The sequence below is a fragment of the Cebidichthys violaceus genome, unplaced genomic scaffold, assembly GCF_023349555.1.
Source record: "Cebidichthys violaceus isolate CVI_PGR_0920_01 unplaced genomic scaffold, fCebVio1.0.p SCAF_11, whole genome shotgun sequence".
NCBI classification, from domain to species: domain Eukaryota; kingdom Metazoa; phylum Chordata; class Actinopteri; order Perciformes; family Stichaeidae; genus Cebidichthys; species Cebidichthys violaceus.
Window position 1 is genome coordinate 8,423,925 of NW_027176274.1, and position 16,279 is coordinate 8,440,203.

The following is a 16,279-nucleotide window of genomic DNA, read 5'->3' on the forward strand; positions in this document are numbered from 1 at the left end:
AGCCTTTATAAGTAGCAGAGCTGCACCATCATTAGAATCTTTCGCAAACTTGGAAGCAGCAGAACTGATGCGACTCTTCACAACTATGACTCAGGTAACTTTACCTTTGTTTGAACCAATGTGTCATTAGAATTATTAGTATTTTGATTAGCATATCAGAGTAAAAAATAACCTAAATACACAGTAAGTATTGGAGGAAAATACGCGTACAACGATAGTCAACATAAAGAGGAAACTATTTAATGCCAGAGAAATCTATCCGCGAAATAAATAACATTTTAATTCCTTATGAAAACAAACGTGTTCTCATAGATTAGGATTTATAATCTCAGGTTGTTTTTTGTATTTGTCGCTCAAAAGCCATCGAAAGCTAATTGGTGTATTTAGTTTGTATAAAGTCTGATATTAATTTCTGCAAGGGTCCATTTCCTGGTTTGGCGTTAGCAGTGTGATCAACTTAAAATTCCACCAGAGAGGGATACAAACTTTTTCAGTATTTTCAAATCATCAAACCGCTATAATGTTATTTACGTTATAGACTCGCCCTAGTTCTTCTGTGTTCACACAAAACGCTGCGTAAAATTTTTCGCGCGAGTAATTACATCCAATTACATCCTATGTACAGACGCGAGGAGATGACGCGATGACGCGAATTCCCGAAAAAAATCGCGTGACGCTGCGGCGCGATAGCCTATCATCACTCAGGAATCAGGAAACAAATACTGAAGCCGTCTGTGTTCACCCAGAGCTCTACGAAACCTCACATTAGTAGAGACCGGACGAAACTGTGTGTATACATGTATGTGTGTAAACCATACGGTACAAACAATGAAAAAGACACTGCCGTATTTACGCCTAGATTGTTATTTTGAGTGTTGATGGAGGTGCTACAATGTTAGCATGGCACCGATCGATCCGAGCTCCATTGAGAAAACAAGTATTTTAAAAGTTGTTTACTTGTCGTCTTGCGGAGAACTAACAACACATGAATTCAAGCCTTTTTGCAAATCGGCATCATTACGTAGTTATTTCGGCATCCCGTTTTGTCCGTTTATTGCAGTTAAATCACAGCAAAATGTGTTTATTTGGAGTTTATACAGCTGTAGTAAACCAGCTAGACAGCGAATACAGCTCGATAAAACCCACGGAGCTCCTCCGGACTATGTTATGAACCCAGACAAGAAGGCGTTTAGTTTCCTGGGATATCTGGGACTTCCACAACAAGTACTAAGCAGAAATCGAGGTTATTCTTTCCATGGTTAATGGTGGAAATAAATGGCATAAGTTAATAACAGCTTCCAGGGCGATAAGCCACGCCCCCTCTTCGGCATGTCTAGTGCGAATCAAGTGAAAGCGAATGACGCGATTATTCGCGCCGCATTAGGTGTGAACGCTATGGAAGCCCGTTTCTGCATAAAAAAATAATTAAAAAAGTCACTTGAAGAAAAAAAAATTGGCTTTTTTTAAATTGTTGTTTTTTGTGGTACTTTTTTCCGCCAATAGAAAAAAAACCTGGATTTTTTATTAACTTTTTTTAAATAAATAATAAATGCACCAACACTTCTGGTGCATCTATCTGTAACTGTAACACTGACCAGATGTTTCCAGTTGCTGTTCAATGAAGGTTGCCACCTCAGCCACATCGGTTTTATTCGTTCTACTCCAGAACTGCTTCTTACTTGAAATTAATTCTATTCAAGAGTGCGTTTGCTCAGTACAATCCCATGTGAAACATCAAACAATTGAAGTATGTCATCTGTTGTAAAGCCACGTTTAAAGTTGTCTTCAATATACTCAAAATCCATTTATATGTCAAATGTAGAGTAACCTGTGAAGAGCTGCTTCTATGACTGCTGTGTTAAAGTATCTCATAATTTCGTGAGTACTGGAAACATCGGATCAGTGTTATGGTTACAGATGGATGCACCAAAAGTGTTGGTTCTTTTTTTTTTTAATTATATATTTTTTTGATGGTGGTAAAAAAGTAAAAAAAAAAATATATTTTTTTTTTATTTCCGGAAACGGGCTTCCATGGATGCACCTTAAAACAGTGTTGATGTAACAAAGACCATCAGGTTTTTCGAAACCGCCATAAACCTGTTTTGTGAATATATGTTTACATATCTTACTAATATGAACAAACTTGTGATCAGAAAACATTAACTTAGTTCTAATATATTCAGTCTGTGTAATAAAAGAGTATAAATCAGTTTACATTTGTTCATCTGTAATCTGTGTCCTGACTATGTCTGAGCCACACCCTTAGTTTTCATGTGGCCAAACAAACAGAGAAGTCAATATACAAGAGTAAACTACAAATACAGAAAAGAATAAATACATATACAAAGACAAAATAAATTCTTACTTTAGGTTAAGTTTTCCCCCCATTTTGTTCTTGTTTAGAAAACAACTTAAAATGAAGTAGTCAGACTCACTGTAAGGGAATGAGTTGACAGGATGGAGGAGTCACAGGTGGGGTTTCAAGAAATTGTGTTCTGTTTAACCAAAAATTAACCAAACAGTTTACAAGATTAGCAACCAAGTTATTGGTCATAAAAGATATCAGAATGCAACTCGGAGCTAACATAGGGCGACTGAGGCGCAGGTGGTGGAGCGGGTCGTCCTCTAATCAGAAGAAGGCTGTGCCATCGGTGTGTGAGTGTGTGAATGATTAGTTTCTGATGGGCAGGTGGCACATTGCATTGATCAGACCATTTTTTATAACACAGATTTAACAAAGACCCACCACTAAACTACAACTATACACATCAGGACAATAAGTCTATTAATTTAAATATTTCAGTAATTAACCAATACATAAAGCACCAATGAAACTAATGTATTATACATGTATAAACAAAATCTCCAAGCCATGAATCCCAAATTTCCCATGATGTGGCCGACACTTGGTTCGTTCCAATTGGCCACTTCCTGAATTTAAAGGCTCTGCTGTTTGAGGTGGATTGGCCAAATCCCAATGTCCTCCCTAAACCCTAAGCCCTGAACCCTCAAGGACTTAACTGACGTCACGGACAGCACTTTGCTGCAACATATCACGTTACCATGAAAACGACAAAAAAATAAGATGTATAATTGTGGGTATTAATTTTAGAATTTGTACTCCCTGATTTGAACGTCTTCAGGCTCTTTCCTCACAAGATGAGGTCATTTCATATCACCTATTTACTTGTTTTTGTCAAAACATCTTTGATGACAAAATCAAATATTTGATGGATGAATAAATAAATATCCCCTGATTTCAAGTTTATTTTTTGTTCCATCTTTAACCCTTAATGTTTCTGTGTGAATATAATAAGACAGGCTGAACACACGTGAGCCGTCCTCTTTGTTTACCTTTTTTTTTTTTAACATCTTCATGCGTCCACTGGTTACCCCGTGTTTAACGTCACGTTGCTATGACTTGTGGGTAATTATGGAAAGGGTTCATATTAAGTCATCCAAAAACAAACTTAAGTGTTGCTGTTTAGAAGTTAACTAAATATGTGCACTACAACAGCCAACAATACTAAATGAGTATGATGTATGAACACAGTCGAGTGTGCAACAAAAGCTATGTACCATCTGTTTGCTGAATCGCTTGCAATGTGTATACAGTCAACAGGTAAACAAAACTCAACAAAAGGATAAATGAATTATTAGGCTACGTGTAAACTATAGAAAACTAAATAGTGTGCGGGGTGTTACTGACATTTAAATTAGCTGTGTGGCAGCAGGTGCAGCCATAACATGGAATTGTTAATGTAATGTCATGTACTCTGACTCTCTTACAGCCTCTGAGCCTGAAAGGATGAGTTCTAAGACCAAGAAAAAAACTGGGTGAGTTGCACTTTTCTTTTTAGGTTGTTTTGTGTGCAAAGTGACATAACAGGAGACAAGACAAGTGTAAAAGTAATAATTAGACATTTATTTAAGCAATGCAAAACCAACTAAACAACCAAACAAAACAGCAGCAGTGTCAGTCAAGGATTATGAGCCAAAGAAGAGGGCCTGAGCCTTGTTCAGATGTGAGTTTATATGGCCATCACCACATCAGGCTCAGCTGGGGCTCATTAACTGCTGATCAACATCCTTAAAGACAGAGAAGACAGCAACCAGGACACTGACCCCTAGTGGAAGGGAGGGGTCGTCACACCCACCTCCATTAAAAACGGTGTTCCCACCAGGAATACCAACTTAAACTACATAGATTTCAAACCCACCAATCAATATCCACTCTGCAACTCCAACATATGGAGAAGCATCTAACAGTGAGAGCGGAGAAGGAAGGTCAGAAAGATTACACTGTAAAATGGAACGGCACACAAGGTTTCATAGGAGGGCCAGTTCATGCACTGAGATGCAAGAACAAGTGGCGAACACACACAACTGGAATTTCCATAATTCCAGCTAATAACACAGCTGTATATTGCCTTTATATGGAAAAGAACGTCTTGTTTAAATGGACTGTAAATTCAGGCTCTTCATTTTTCACCTTAGTAAGCACTGTTGTATTGTACAGAATATAGTTATTGTATCAGACGGATGGAAAAATGTAACATTAACCAGTGGACCTAGAGACTCAAAATCAAACACATACTCATGGTAAGTGAGGGCAAGCACTGTGTGTTGGTGTAGAAATGAGAGCTTATTTGCATGACTGATTATACACAATAACAGTACATGACAATTTCTGACCACTAACAATCCCCTATACAGGAGAATTTGTATTATTCTTGGAGCACCCACCTGTATAAATTCCATACATTAATTAAACTTTCAAACTGCTGTAAGATTAAAAATCCATATCAGTCATGTTATAAGTGAACATTAGGTAGAGCAAGAGTCTTGTTTTAATTCCTTGTGTGTAAGAGCGCAGTCACTACGAAAATACCTGTTAACATTATGGCTCTGAATCAATTGTATTGACTAACAAGGAAGTAAGTAAAGCACTTTATGGCTAAACATTATACATGCTGGTTGAACTTGACTCAAATCATATCTCTTCCTACCTTAATTGCTTCAGGAGGACTCACTCTGTCTTCATTTTAACTCTAGTTTCTGAATCTTTAAATCTTCCGCTTTGTTTAGAACGTCCTTTGGGGCAACAGCTCCGCCCTTCATTGACTACCTGCAAGATATTCTCCGTCGGTATCCAGATGGTGGACAAATTTTGAAGGTGGGTAAAATGCTCTGTCAAATACTGATTTATAATTTCTTTGTATAGCATTTCATATTTTCGAACTGATGGATAGCATTATTCTTTAGCTCTAGCTAATACACGTGGATTTTGGTCTATTTCTTTTGGTATGAACAGCGTGATTGCTAAACATGTTGATTCTGTTTGAATTAATTTTGAATCCTGAAAACGGATGATTTTATTTGATTTACAGACTTTTAGGATACGAAATATGAACAAAATATTCAAATTGCACTTTTTTTCCTGCCAATAAAACAACAAATGATGTGTCACACTCAATGAATGCATGGATGACATTGTTTTTTTAATTGTATAAAGCCAGAGGAGCCCACCCAGGGACCACACATGAGCAAGTGAGCTTTTGGCAACATCTTTTTGAATTGAATGTATTGTGCCCTGTTAAACAATAATGGCAAATAAATGAAGACCATTTCCGTTTTTTATGTTGACATATTGGCTGTGTTCCCCACAGTAGAAATATCATTTGGGTTAAGTGGTCAGTGAAGCAGTCCTTTGTGTTGGAGGTAAATAACTTCATGTAATGTCACCGACTGTGGGAGCCCGTTTAAGACACACTGGCTGCTCAACAAAAATGTATCCAATATTAGTCACGCTGAGTAACCTGCCAATTTTCTAATATTCTTTTTGATTTGCTTGGTTTCGATCAAATAAATACATCAACTTGGCAAATGTGTTTCTCTGCCTTCAATCTCCCAACTATTTAAGTTTTATTTTGCAATACGTTAGATCTGTTTGTTTTGCTTTAATTGCTGTTTGTGTGACAGTACTTAGTTTGTGGCCCCTGTCCAAAAGCCTTTTTTGTAATACGAACTTATAATTTATGGACGGAAATCTTGCTTCTGCATATTCATGCATCAGCTTTGTGGCATAATGCCTGTAGGATTTTCAGGAAGGCAGCGTTCTGGTGAAAGCAAACTATTTAGGACACTGTGTTGGATTAAATTGTTTTGTTAAGACAACTTTTTTCCCCTCAATGAACAGATAACATAATTTATGTACCTACTTCATCAATGAGGCTAATTAAAAGAAAATAGTTTAAAATATATTGTTCTACCCCAAAATACGCAAAACATGCTCCCATAAAAAAAAATTCACAGCAGATATTTTCAGTTGTGATGGTAGGAAAAGCCCAGGTGTTACTATATAATAATGATTCTTTTCCAGTTTCCAAGTAAGCCAAACAGTACGACAGTGCTCCAAAATGCACAATACTAGAACCCTGAAACCACAGCAGCTAAATTGAATTTAGCCATCATTTTTAATATCCGTAACATCTATACTATTCTGACAGTGATGTGTCAAAATGTTTTGGTAATTTTGGGATCTGGCAGGAGCGTGTTTGGTTATCAGCAAGTATGAAAACGAAATTATTGACAATAATAAAATTATTAATATCCAAATATTAATAACTGGGCACCACCCTGAGATCAGAGACTAATAAACTATAAATTAAGTCTCACAATTGGTGTACACATGTCAAGTTGAGGCAAAAAGGTAGCAGGGGATGGACCCAAATGCAAAGGGACACGGGGAGCAGAAGGATAAAAAAGAAAAGAAAATGGCAGCCACGCAAGACTTAACAATGGCGGAAGAGAGAAAACTACCAAAATGGCAGCCGCGATAAAGCCACGCAAGATAGAGAAAACTACAAATATGGTGGAATTATCGCGTATGTGATTACGCCGCGCAAAACTACAAAAATGACGGTGAGGCCACGATTATTTAACGGCGCAATGAGGCACACGATACAGTCCATGCTTACACACCACGTATGTCTGAGATGAGCAGAACGGCACAACGTATGTGTGTACGTGTGTGTGGGTTAGTTCAAACAATGGAGAATAAGAACATTAGAAACAAGACAGATCTTCACCACCGAAGTAAAATACAGCAACTGTTACTTTATCACACAAAAACCTGACTGACGAACTCAGATTCGGCAGCCACAGCACTGGACCTTTAACTAATAAAGTACAGGTTACCAACTTTATCCACGGTGGCGGATTTAAACAACACTATTATAGCTGCATGGATCAGTGCTCTTACAACAGAATTGAAACAACACAACAGTGATTTTTACACAGCACTAATGGAACTCGGTGGTCCGTAAAAATACACGTTAACATTACAGTTCAATTTAAAAATAAAACAAACAAGGTTACAAACACACTATGACCTATCTCTGCCCAGAAAAAGCCTCTTACTTTGAGATTGCTTCGTAGCAGAAGGTGTGTTTCTTAAAATTATTATCTTGTTAACGCGTTAATTAATTAACGCCGACAATTATTTTATCGCGCGTTAACGCAGTTTTTTTTTAATTATTATTAAGCGGACATTTTTAACAAGAGAACCGGTGTTACGGGTTAAGGGACCCTGTTTACTGGTGACCTTCAAAAAATATATATTATACAATTAAATTATTTTTGTAGAGTTTTTAAAGTGTTTTTGTTTGGAATATGTGTAATAAGAATATCATTTAGTTATCGCTACTGAGAATTTAACAAACACAAAAGAAAAAAACATGATGTAGATAGGTTTGCAGTTTTCAAGGTGTATATTTCAAATTGCATCTATTACACACATGAAAATGAAGTTGTGAACACCGGCTAATATCTATTATCAGAATCATAACTGTATTTTATCAGTGTAAAGGGAATACTGCTGTTAAAAACACCTTATTTGTTTAAAGTGTTTGCAAACCAAATGTTATTGCACTTTTGTTCTTATAGCAGTACTTTTAAAATAAAAGTGCGCAATACACTACTTCTGAAATCATTATTGAATTTTGCGCATGACAATGCGATTAATCGCGATTAAAAATTGTAGTCATTGCCCAGCACTAAAAATTCAATACAATTCAACAACACTAAAAACTACACCCTCAAAAATGACCAGTTGAACTAGCAACTTTCTGAGGCAATGTCAACAAAACTGAACATAATAAACCACATTTATGACGGAGCCACTGAATTTGATTTTATTAGATTTAGCCTTGTGGTTGTAATGAATCAACTGGTAACTCCATGTAATATTGATAGTCTATCAATTTCTCACTCTTATGGCACTCTGCACGCCCACAAAGGTGTTTTGAATTACTCTCGCAGACTAGACCCTTAGTCTTGTGGAAGCTGGTTGGAGATGTGCTGGAAAGGACATTTCGCCAAGCACTAATGAGAACGATAAAGGGGAATGGGTTTCCCACCCAAACAGATTAAACAAAACACCAGATAAGTGAGGGAGATGTCAATCAAGCATAGTTTGTACATGCCCACACAGTGCTGTGACGAGGTCTAATTAGGCAACATAGTTTAAGTGGAAACACCCACTGTAAAATGTAATAAGTTGACTTTATTTAAAAAAAAGTCAGGAAACCGATTGCCTTAAAATTTCTAAGTAAAGTAGCTCATTAATTTTAAGTTGTTAAAGCTTAAAATAACTGAGTTAATGCAACTCATGTCATTGCAGTAAAGTGTAGTATAGTCAACTCAAAATTATTAATTATGTTAACTATAAATAGTGAATTCAGACAACTTAACTATCTGTGTAAAGGTAACTCAAAAACATTAATTAGGTTGACTATAAATTGTCAATTCAGACAACTGAAAGATCTGAGTTATATTAAGTCAGCAGTACTAATAAGAACAAGTTATCCTTACAAGTCCAAGCATTCACATTACTAGGAAATTATCAGGAAACCGATTGCCTTAAAATTCTCAAGTAAACTGAACTACAAACTGTAAGTTGCTGAAACAAAAGATAGAGAACAGTATATAAATGGAAGACAGAGTTTATTTTTTACGAAAAACAAACGTCTTTGAGTTTTTATCTTCAAACAGTTTGTTAATCTCAAACTAAGTGCAAACAAAAATGCTGGACATGTTGCCAGATTAAGTTCTGAAACACAACAACAAATCATAGTCGCCCTTATAATGTAAAAATGTAAACAAATGCATTTTTTTGGAATGCAGACTATAGTTCACTCTGATTAACACAGTTTTGTTAGTCTTGTGTAACAGTTTAAAGCAGCAGTTTACAAAAACATCTTTTTAATCATATTTGCTCAAACTGTCACTATATCCTGACATTAAAGGAAGAGACCAGATTCCCCTGCTTCCTTTCAGTGCTCCTGCAGTTGCAAGATTCCACCACGCCCACAGAAAGACAACTAAGTCGATGAGTCTCCAACACAGCTGTCAATCACTACTTGTGAATTCCAATTTAACTGTAAAACTATAGGCAGTTTACCAAATATGAATCAATATTCTGTTACTTTCTTTATTTCTCACGTGCGTCAGTGTACTGTTTAGCTGTGAAATTATGTTTGTTACCTGGCTGCCATTAGTAGGTAGGTTGACAGTTGGGAAAACAGGCCAGAGTTAACTTTCTAATTTTACAGCTTAACAGTACACTCAATTAGGTGTCTGAGGTGAGAAATAGCCAATGCAGGACCACAATCTTGCATTAGAGAATCCTCAGCTCTGATTGGTTGTTCTACTTTGGGTGTGGTGGAATCTTGCAAATGCCATTTGGAGCACTAAAAGGAGGTAGAGGATCCTGACTTTTTTACAGATCGTCTGTCAGGATATAGTGACAGTTTAAGCACATATCGCAAAGTAGTTATTAACTGCAGCTTTTGAAAAAGGGAAAACATTTTTTACAAGTTTCTCACATAAACAATACATTTCTTTTGGGCTTTTTTCAGTTTTTTGTATTCAAATAGTAGAATGAACTGAACTTCTGCAAACCAAGCTATCAAATTACTTAAGAAAAATAGCATACCTTTACCGGCAATATGTCTTTATGTCTATATCTTGACATGAACTTCCTCAACTTTTATAAAATCAAAATGCCTTTCATCACTCCGATGAAAAATCGTGAATTGCTCTTTTGACTACAGGTACAGAAACAACAGATAAACAAAGTCAATAGTCAACTGGACTAAATTACCAAAAAAACATTTCCATATAAGTAAAGCGCTCCATTGGAGATGGAAGGGTAAAGGTCTGAGCCAGCATGTCACCATTCACATCGTGAACTCACTGCATCAGTAGATTTTTGAGTGACTGTATTTTAGGTTTTAGGAATTTCTGTCCAAGTGAGAGAAGCACTCTTTGAATAAACTCAAAGGTGTACCTGAGTTGTTGAGGGTACTCCAAATTCAGGGCGTAAATAAGTCCGAAGAGTAGGCACATGGCATGCAGAAGATTGTCTCGGTCATCCATCACCACTGTTCCTTCCAAAACGACTGCAGTAGCTGTAGACTCCAGGTGTAGTGAGTGAGGAGAGGCCACACTGTCTTTGGCAATCACTGTCAGGATCCCCATGGAGGTGTGGAACATGTCTGGAGCGTCATCGCAGTCCTAACAACAATAGCAGCATTAAAACCACAACTGCATGTCAAATGCCAGTTTGCATTTCTATAGTAGAACACACTGATTATATTTGTGCCTTACAGCAAAACAAGGCTCCACAAAATCAACCAATCGGCGCATTGAAGAGACACAGTAACTGACAGGAAGCTAGATTCAGATATTATTAGATAATCCCTGCAGAGTGAGTAAATACTGCATTTATTGATTGATCATTTAATTCACTGATTGGTTGCAAATACCTGGCATTAGGCAAGAACTACAACCGACTGGAAAGACGGTATATACTACTAAAAGGGTCCTAACCAGGGATAGGTGATCAGTGCATCAAAAATTAAAGTATAGCAGCACTGATTCAGGCTGAGTGGAAGAGAAGCAACTAATACCAAAAGATGAAGAGAAGGAACGCATTAGATAGCTTGGGCATCCTGTGGTGTGGAATTAAATAATTTTGACAAAAGTCTACTTACAAAGCAGATCTTGAAGAAGTCTGTGTTCTCATCTCCAAGGATGACAGGAAGGCCACGGAGGACTGCGGTTCGCTTCCCAGTAACATCTGTACTCTGTAAAAAATAATTTAAAACACAAAAGGACAATCAATTGACAGCTCTGCAGACACAATGTGGTGGCACTACTTTGGTCACCACATACATTTTTTTTTACTTTGCTTGAGAAACCTACCCCTGGTGTGACTTGTTGCAGATATTCCTGAAGTTTCTGGCCGACACTTCCCCCCCTTGGACTTGAAAATCTAAAGGAAGTGAGGAGTGTATTTGTCAAGTTCTTTGAAGAATTCTGCTTGCAGGTTTTTGCTTGATAAGCGACAGAACTCTGCCAGAATCTAAAGGAAAGAGTAGGACAAATTAAGATGGTCATATTTTGCAATGATCAATTCATAAAATCATATTTTTTTAGGACTACTTTTTCAGTAGTATGACAGAAAAGCTAATTCTGTGACATTCTAAAAGATACATGACAAATAATTAAAATATATTTTAACTAAAAACTTGAACGTGAACAATTTTGATTTACCTGACTATCCGTAAAGAGTGCTGGCCACCTTTCAACTGTGTCTTTTACTCAAGGCTCCAAGTTCACCAACTCCTTTCTTCTCAAGGCAAACGTTGAGTCCATATTCTTGGATATCAGAGCAAAATTGCAAAGAGGACAATGAAATATCACTGGGTTTTCTTCAGCTCCACTCATCTGCCCATCATGAACATCACGGGAGTGAATTCTTGTTAAATGCACTTTGAGGGCATTAAATGACTTGAATGAACACAATCTGTGTGGAGGCATGGAATTGGGGTCAATCTGGCGTAGCTTCCATGTTTTAAGCGGTAGTGTTTGAAAAGTTGAGCCCTCCTTTTGGACGAAAACAAGCAGTACTTACACTTCCAATTCATTGCCAGGTTTCTGCAAAGCCTACAAAAGAAACAACAAAAGCAATCAGTCAAACTGCAAATAAATCAGTCAAGTTGCATGTATATAGCTAACTAGCAATCAGTTTAATAGAAGATTTCAAGATTTTAAAATTTAAATCACAAATACTTGTCTTTGCTAGCCATGATATATATATATATAGATAGATAGATAGATAGATAGATAGATAGATAGATAGATAGAGAGTGTTTTTTTTCTCTATTATTCATAGGTTTTTGTTTGATTGTAAAGACTCAATTGCCCATCCACAAATGGTAAGCTGAAAGTTTCCAACTTGCTAATAGTTATATTGTACATCATTTCCAGTAAATATCACAATATAAGACGTTATTTTAACGTTAAAAACGCAACGTAACGCTTGCTGTTGCGACACAGTGTCACTCTCTCTGTGGCCGAGAGGTCCGCCATCATATGGTTGTTGTAGAATTATTCCTCATTCATTTTAACTGAACATTACATTTCATCGTCATTCACTAACAGTAATGTTCTGTACCTCCCATAATGCGGTATTTTTAATGCATGCGAGTCAGACAGCCACGGTTATTAATATAACCGCCACCGTCCGGTCTGCCTTTTAAAATATGCTTCGGTAACATCAAGAGAAATAAATGAAACGTGACATAATATGTTAAGTGCACTATACATTACTTCTAAATTGGTAAACGGATAAGCAGATGTAACATTTTGACTCGTTTCCCGAAAAGGTTGCTTCTCTAACAGTCCCATTTTACTGCGCAGTTGACGGTTGTCGGAGCCACGGACTTAATTAAAAAAGAAAAGAAAAGACATGCTTGCTGAATTCAAGAGTGGCCCTGAAAGATCGACACAATTGCACTTGCACCCGCTAAAAGTACGCTGTGTCTGCCGAAACTCAAGTGGTTGTTAAATTTGCACTTGTAGAGGGGTTTAGCACGGGCTAGCGTTAGCTAGGTTAGCTTTAACGTTCGCTAGCTTTCAAAATCGAAGACATGTTAACCTCCAACCCCTAATTAACAGGTACAAGGCCGACTAGGTTTGCTAAAAAAGATAGCCAGTGATATTTTATTTCATTATGTAGCTGAAACTTACCTTCAAATAACTTGACAAAGCAGCGCTTTCCTCCCGCTTCAAGCAACCGCCATTACGCCTCAAGAAAAGAACGTCTTCAGTGGTCAAGTGGTGAACTGCGCATGTGTAGTCACCGAGTGCGGCCGAGTTCGGTCTCGTGTTTCTCCGGACTTTGCGGACGCTTCCACCTCACTGATTTTATTATATTAAAGGTTACTTGAGCTGATAAGTTTCATAACTTTACTCACCAGAAAGTGTTCTTTACCAAGTTTCTTTAAGTATAGTCAGCTAATTAAGCAAAAATAAGTTACGGTCACTTATTTTTTTATGTACGGTCATCAATTACAGTTGGACTAAGGGTGTGCTGGGGCTTTAACTATATGCTTGTGTTGCCCAGATTTGGAGCTTGGCACAGTGGCAGTTGTGCAGAGGAACGTGGTAATCCTTGAGTGTTAGATTTGGTCTGCTAAGCTCTAATGGTTATTGTTTTTATCTGGCAACAGGAGCTGATTCAAAATGCAGATGATGCTCAAGCCACGGAAGTGGTTTTCATCCATGATGAGAGAAGCTATGGGACTGAGAGCCTTTGGACCAATGAATTGGGAGAATACCAAGGTATGTAGCATCTACAACAGTCGTGATGTATTTTTCAACAAAAATATATATGAGAAAATTTATAAAAAGAGCAAATAGAAGCAAATATTGTTAGCCAGTAATCAAATGTCAGCCCTGCGATGATTGTTGTCATGTGGGTTTCCTCCCATAGTCCAGGTTGTTTTGCTAAAGAGGAAAAGTGTAATATTGTTTATGTTGACAATAAATCTTCTGGCGACCTGACACAAACTTTGCTCTTAGGATCACTTGATACAATGGCATTCGGGTCTAATATGCTAAATCATTTATATTCAGCAGACATAATGATGTATTTTCTACATTTCTCTAAATTTACATTAAACTGTGGTCACCATATTAGGATATTATGAACTTAAAATGTTCCTATTTTAGTCAACACTTAACAATATTGAGACTTTCTGGTGGAAATTGCCTCATGTCTACTGATTATATGTTTTCAACTGCAAGCATTTTTGTTATAACTAAAAAAACATTAAATTGTTAATGATGTTTAATAATATTCAGGTCTAATGTTAGCCAGCTCTCTAGATAGTGTTTCCTATTATTGTCAGGAATCACCACATTTGATATGCCTCCATACTGTACATCTGGACCTTTGTAATGGTACTTGCAAAATTAGAATGGTGTCACAATGATGTACTGACCCTTCATACTTTTTATAAGTTCCTTGCTGCAGCGTATGTGAATGACATCAGTTGACAGGAAGTAAACATGGAACTGAGCTGTTGCCTTGCAATGAATTTCCATTGAAACAGTCTATCGAGAGACTGGAGAGAATAAATTAACACACAAATGCATTCAATTCTTATATAATTTCGTCTGAGTAATTTTTTTTGTTTTTTTGTTTGCAAAGGTCCTGCTCTCTACGCCTACAACAATGCAGCGTTCACTGAAGATGACTGGAAGGGAATTCAGATGGCAGGGCGGAGTGGCAAGCGCAATGACCCAAACAAAGTCGGGAGGTTTGGAATCGGCTTCAACTCTGTTTACCACATAACAGGTGAAACTATGTACAGATACACTTGTATATCGAATAGTCTTAGTTTGAGTTTTTGTCTTTAGAGAACATGCTTAATAAATTAATGGGGCAATATCTGTTTTACTTCATTTACAGATGTGCCAAGTATATTCAGTTCAGAGCACCTTGGCATGATGGACCCCCAAGAAACAATATTTGGAGAAAGGAAGGGGGGGTTTCTGTGGTCATTGGATGATACAGAACACCAAGAAGCTCTAACTACTATGCGTGATCAGTTCCAACCCTTTCGAGATATAGTTTCACTTGTAAGTAGACAAGAATGGTCAAAAGTCATCATGGAGGATCAGCACTTTGACGGGTCAATTTTCAGGTTCCCCTTGCGCAATAAGGCATCAGATATTTCAGATAATCTATATGACTCTAACAAGGTGGTTGAGCTTTTTGATAGCTTCATTGCGGATGCAGACTTGAGCCTTCTGTTCCTGAAAAATGTGACCTCTGTGTCCTTGATACATATCGATGTACATGGCACTGTTAACACCAGACTTGAAGTGAACTCCTCAGTCCCCACAGATGTCATTCTGGAGTCAGAAGAGGAGTCAATCATCGAGGGTTCAACAAGGTTCAAATTGATAACCCTCAACTCAGAGGACCAAAAAGAAACAAAGTGGCTTGTGACAACATGTACCATGAAAGAAGGCAATGTAGAAACTCTTGATTCACTTGCAAAAAAGTTGAGCTTTTTCCCTCAAGTTGACTTGGCATTCCCTTGTGGTGAGAAGAGAGACTGTAGTGAGAGTAGACTGAGCTGCTTTCTTCCTCTCCCAAACAATGAATCCAACAAGACAGGACTCCCAGTTTATATCAACGCGTGCTTTGGCCTCACAGACAACAGAAGACACATCAAGTGGCAAGAGGAAGACCAGAAACATGACGAACATGCTGTGTGGAATGAATTGCTAATGAAGGAGGTGCTCCCACAGGCATACCTCATGATCATGCAAGATGCTATCAAACTTGCCCAAAAATCTATTCTGCCTGTCTCTTCCGTGTACGATCTTTGGCCAGATATCGCTCAGATAAAGCACAAAGACAAATGGCATGCCGTTGCTCTGGATGTTTTTCATCACTTGTTCCGACAGAATGTGGCTGTCCTCTCTCTTGCCAAAGATGAAAGAGAGTTCATCACTTTATCAGAAGCCGTGTTCCCCTGTAATGGACCAACAAGCCCTGACATACTGGCCGCCATTAAAAGGACTTTGGTTTCATGTGGAGAAAATCTTGTCACTTTACCAGGTAGTGTTGCAAGAGCTATAAAGGAGGCCTATCCACACCTCAACACCCTAAAACATGTGACTCCAACTTTCCTAAGGGACATTCTCCGTAGGATTAGTGTGCACATCATCTCTAAAGACGACAAACTCTGGCTTTTAGAATATGTCTTAAGTGATGGCAAATACAGAGAACTCAAGGGTCTTCAGCTACTTCCACTCAACGATGGCTCTTTCAGATCTTTCTCAAACAGAGAGGAGGACACTGCTTTAATTGACAGCAAAGAATTTCCAAGGTAGGTTTTTAATTTTTGGCTTC

At 37.6% G+C, this 16,279-nt stretch overlaps 1 protein-coding gene and 2 long non-coding RNA genes across 3 annotated transcripts in view; 1 reads left to right on the plus strand and 2 right to left on the minus strand.

Annotated features, from left to right (window-relative positions):
• The window catches only part of LOC137866885 (sacsin-like), a 16,708-nt gene continuing 429 nt past the window's right edge, over positions 1 to 16,279 (plus strand). The window contains exons 1-6 of the mRNA XM_068703120.1: positions 1 to 94; positions 3,792 to 3,837; positions 5,089 to 5,176; positions 13,581 to 13,692; positions 14,564 to 14,710; positions 14,825 to 16,256. Coding sequence (XP_068559221.1) covers positions 3,809 to 3,837; positions 5,089 to 5,176; positions 13,581 to 13,692; positions 14,564 to 14,710; positions 14,825 to 16,256 — 1,808 coding nt within the window. The 5' untranslated portion in view covers positions 1 to 94; positions 3,792 to 3,808. The remainder of the gene's footprint in view (positions 95 to 3,791; positions 3,838 to 5,088; positions 5,177 to 13,580; positions 13,693 to 14,563; positions 14,711 to 14,824; positions 16,257 to 16,279) is intronic.
• Positions 9,087 to 11,416, minus strand: LOC137866895 (uncharacterized). The gene is made up of 3 exons (XR_011102147.1): positions 11,269 to 11,416; positions 11,058 to 11,150; positions 9,087 to 10,578 (listed from the first exon to the last, which is right to left on the minus strand). It is a non-coding gene; the product is annotated as an uncharacterized lncRNA (long non-coding RNA).
• Positions 11,644 to 13,138, minus strand: LOC137866890 (uncharacterized). Its single transcript, XR_011102145.1, has 3 exons — positions 13,099 to 13,138; positions 11,981 to 12,012; positions 11,644 to 11,724 (listed from the first exon to the last, which is right to left on the minus strand). It is a non-coding gene; the product is annotated as an uncharacterized lncRNA (long non-coding RNA).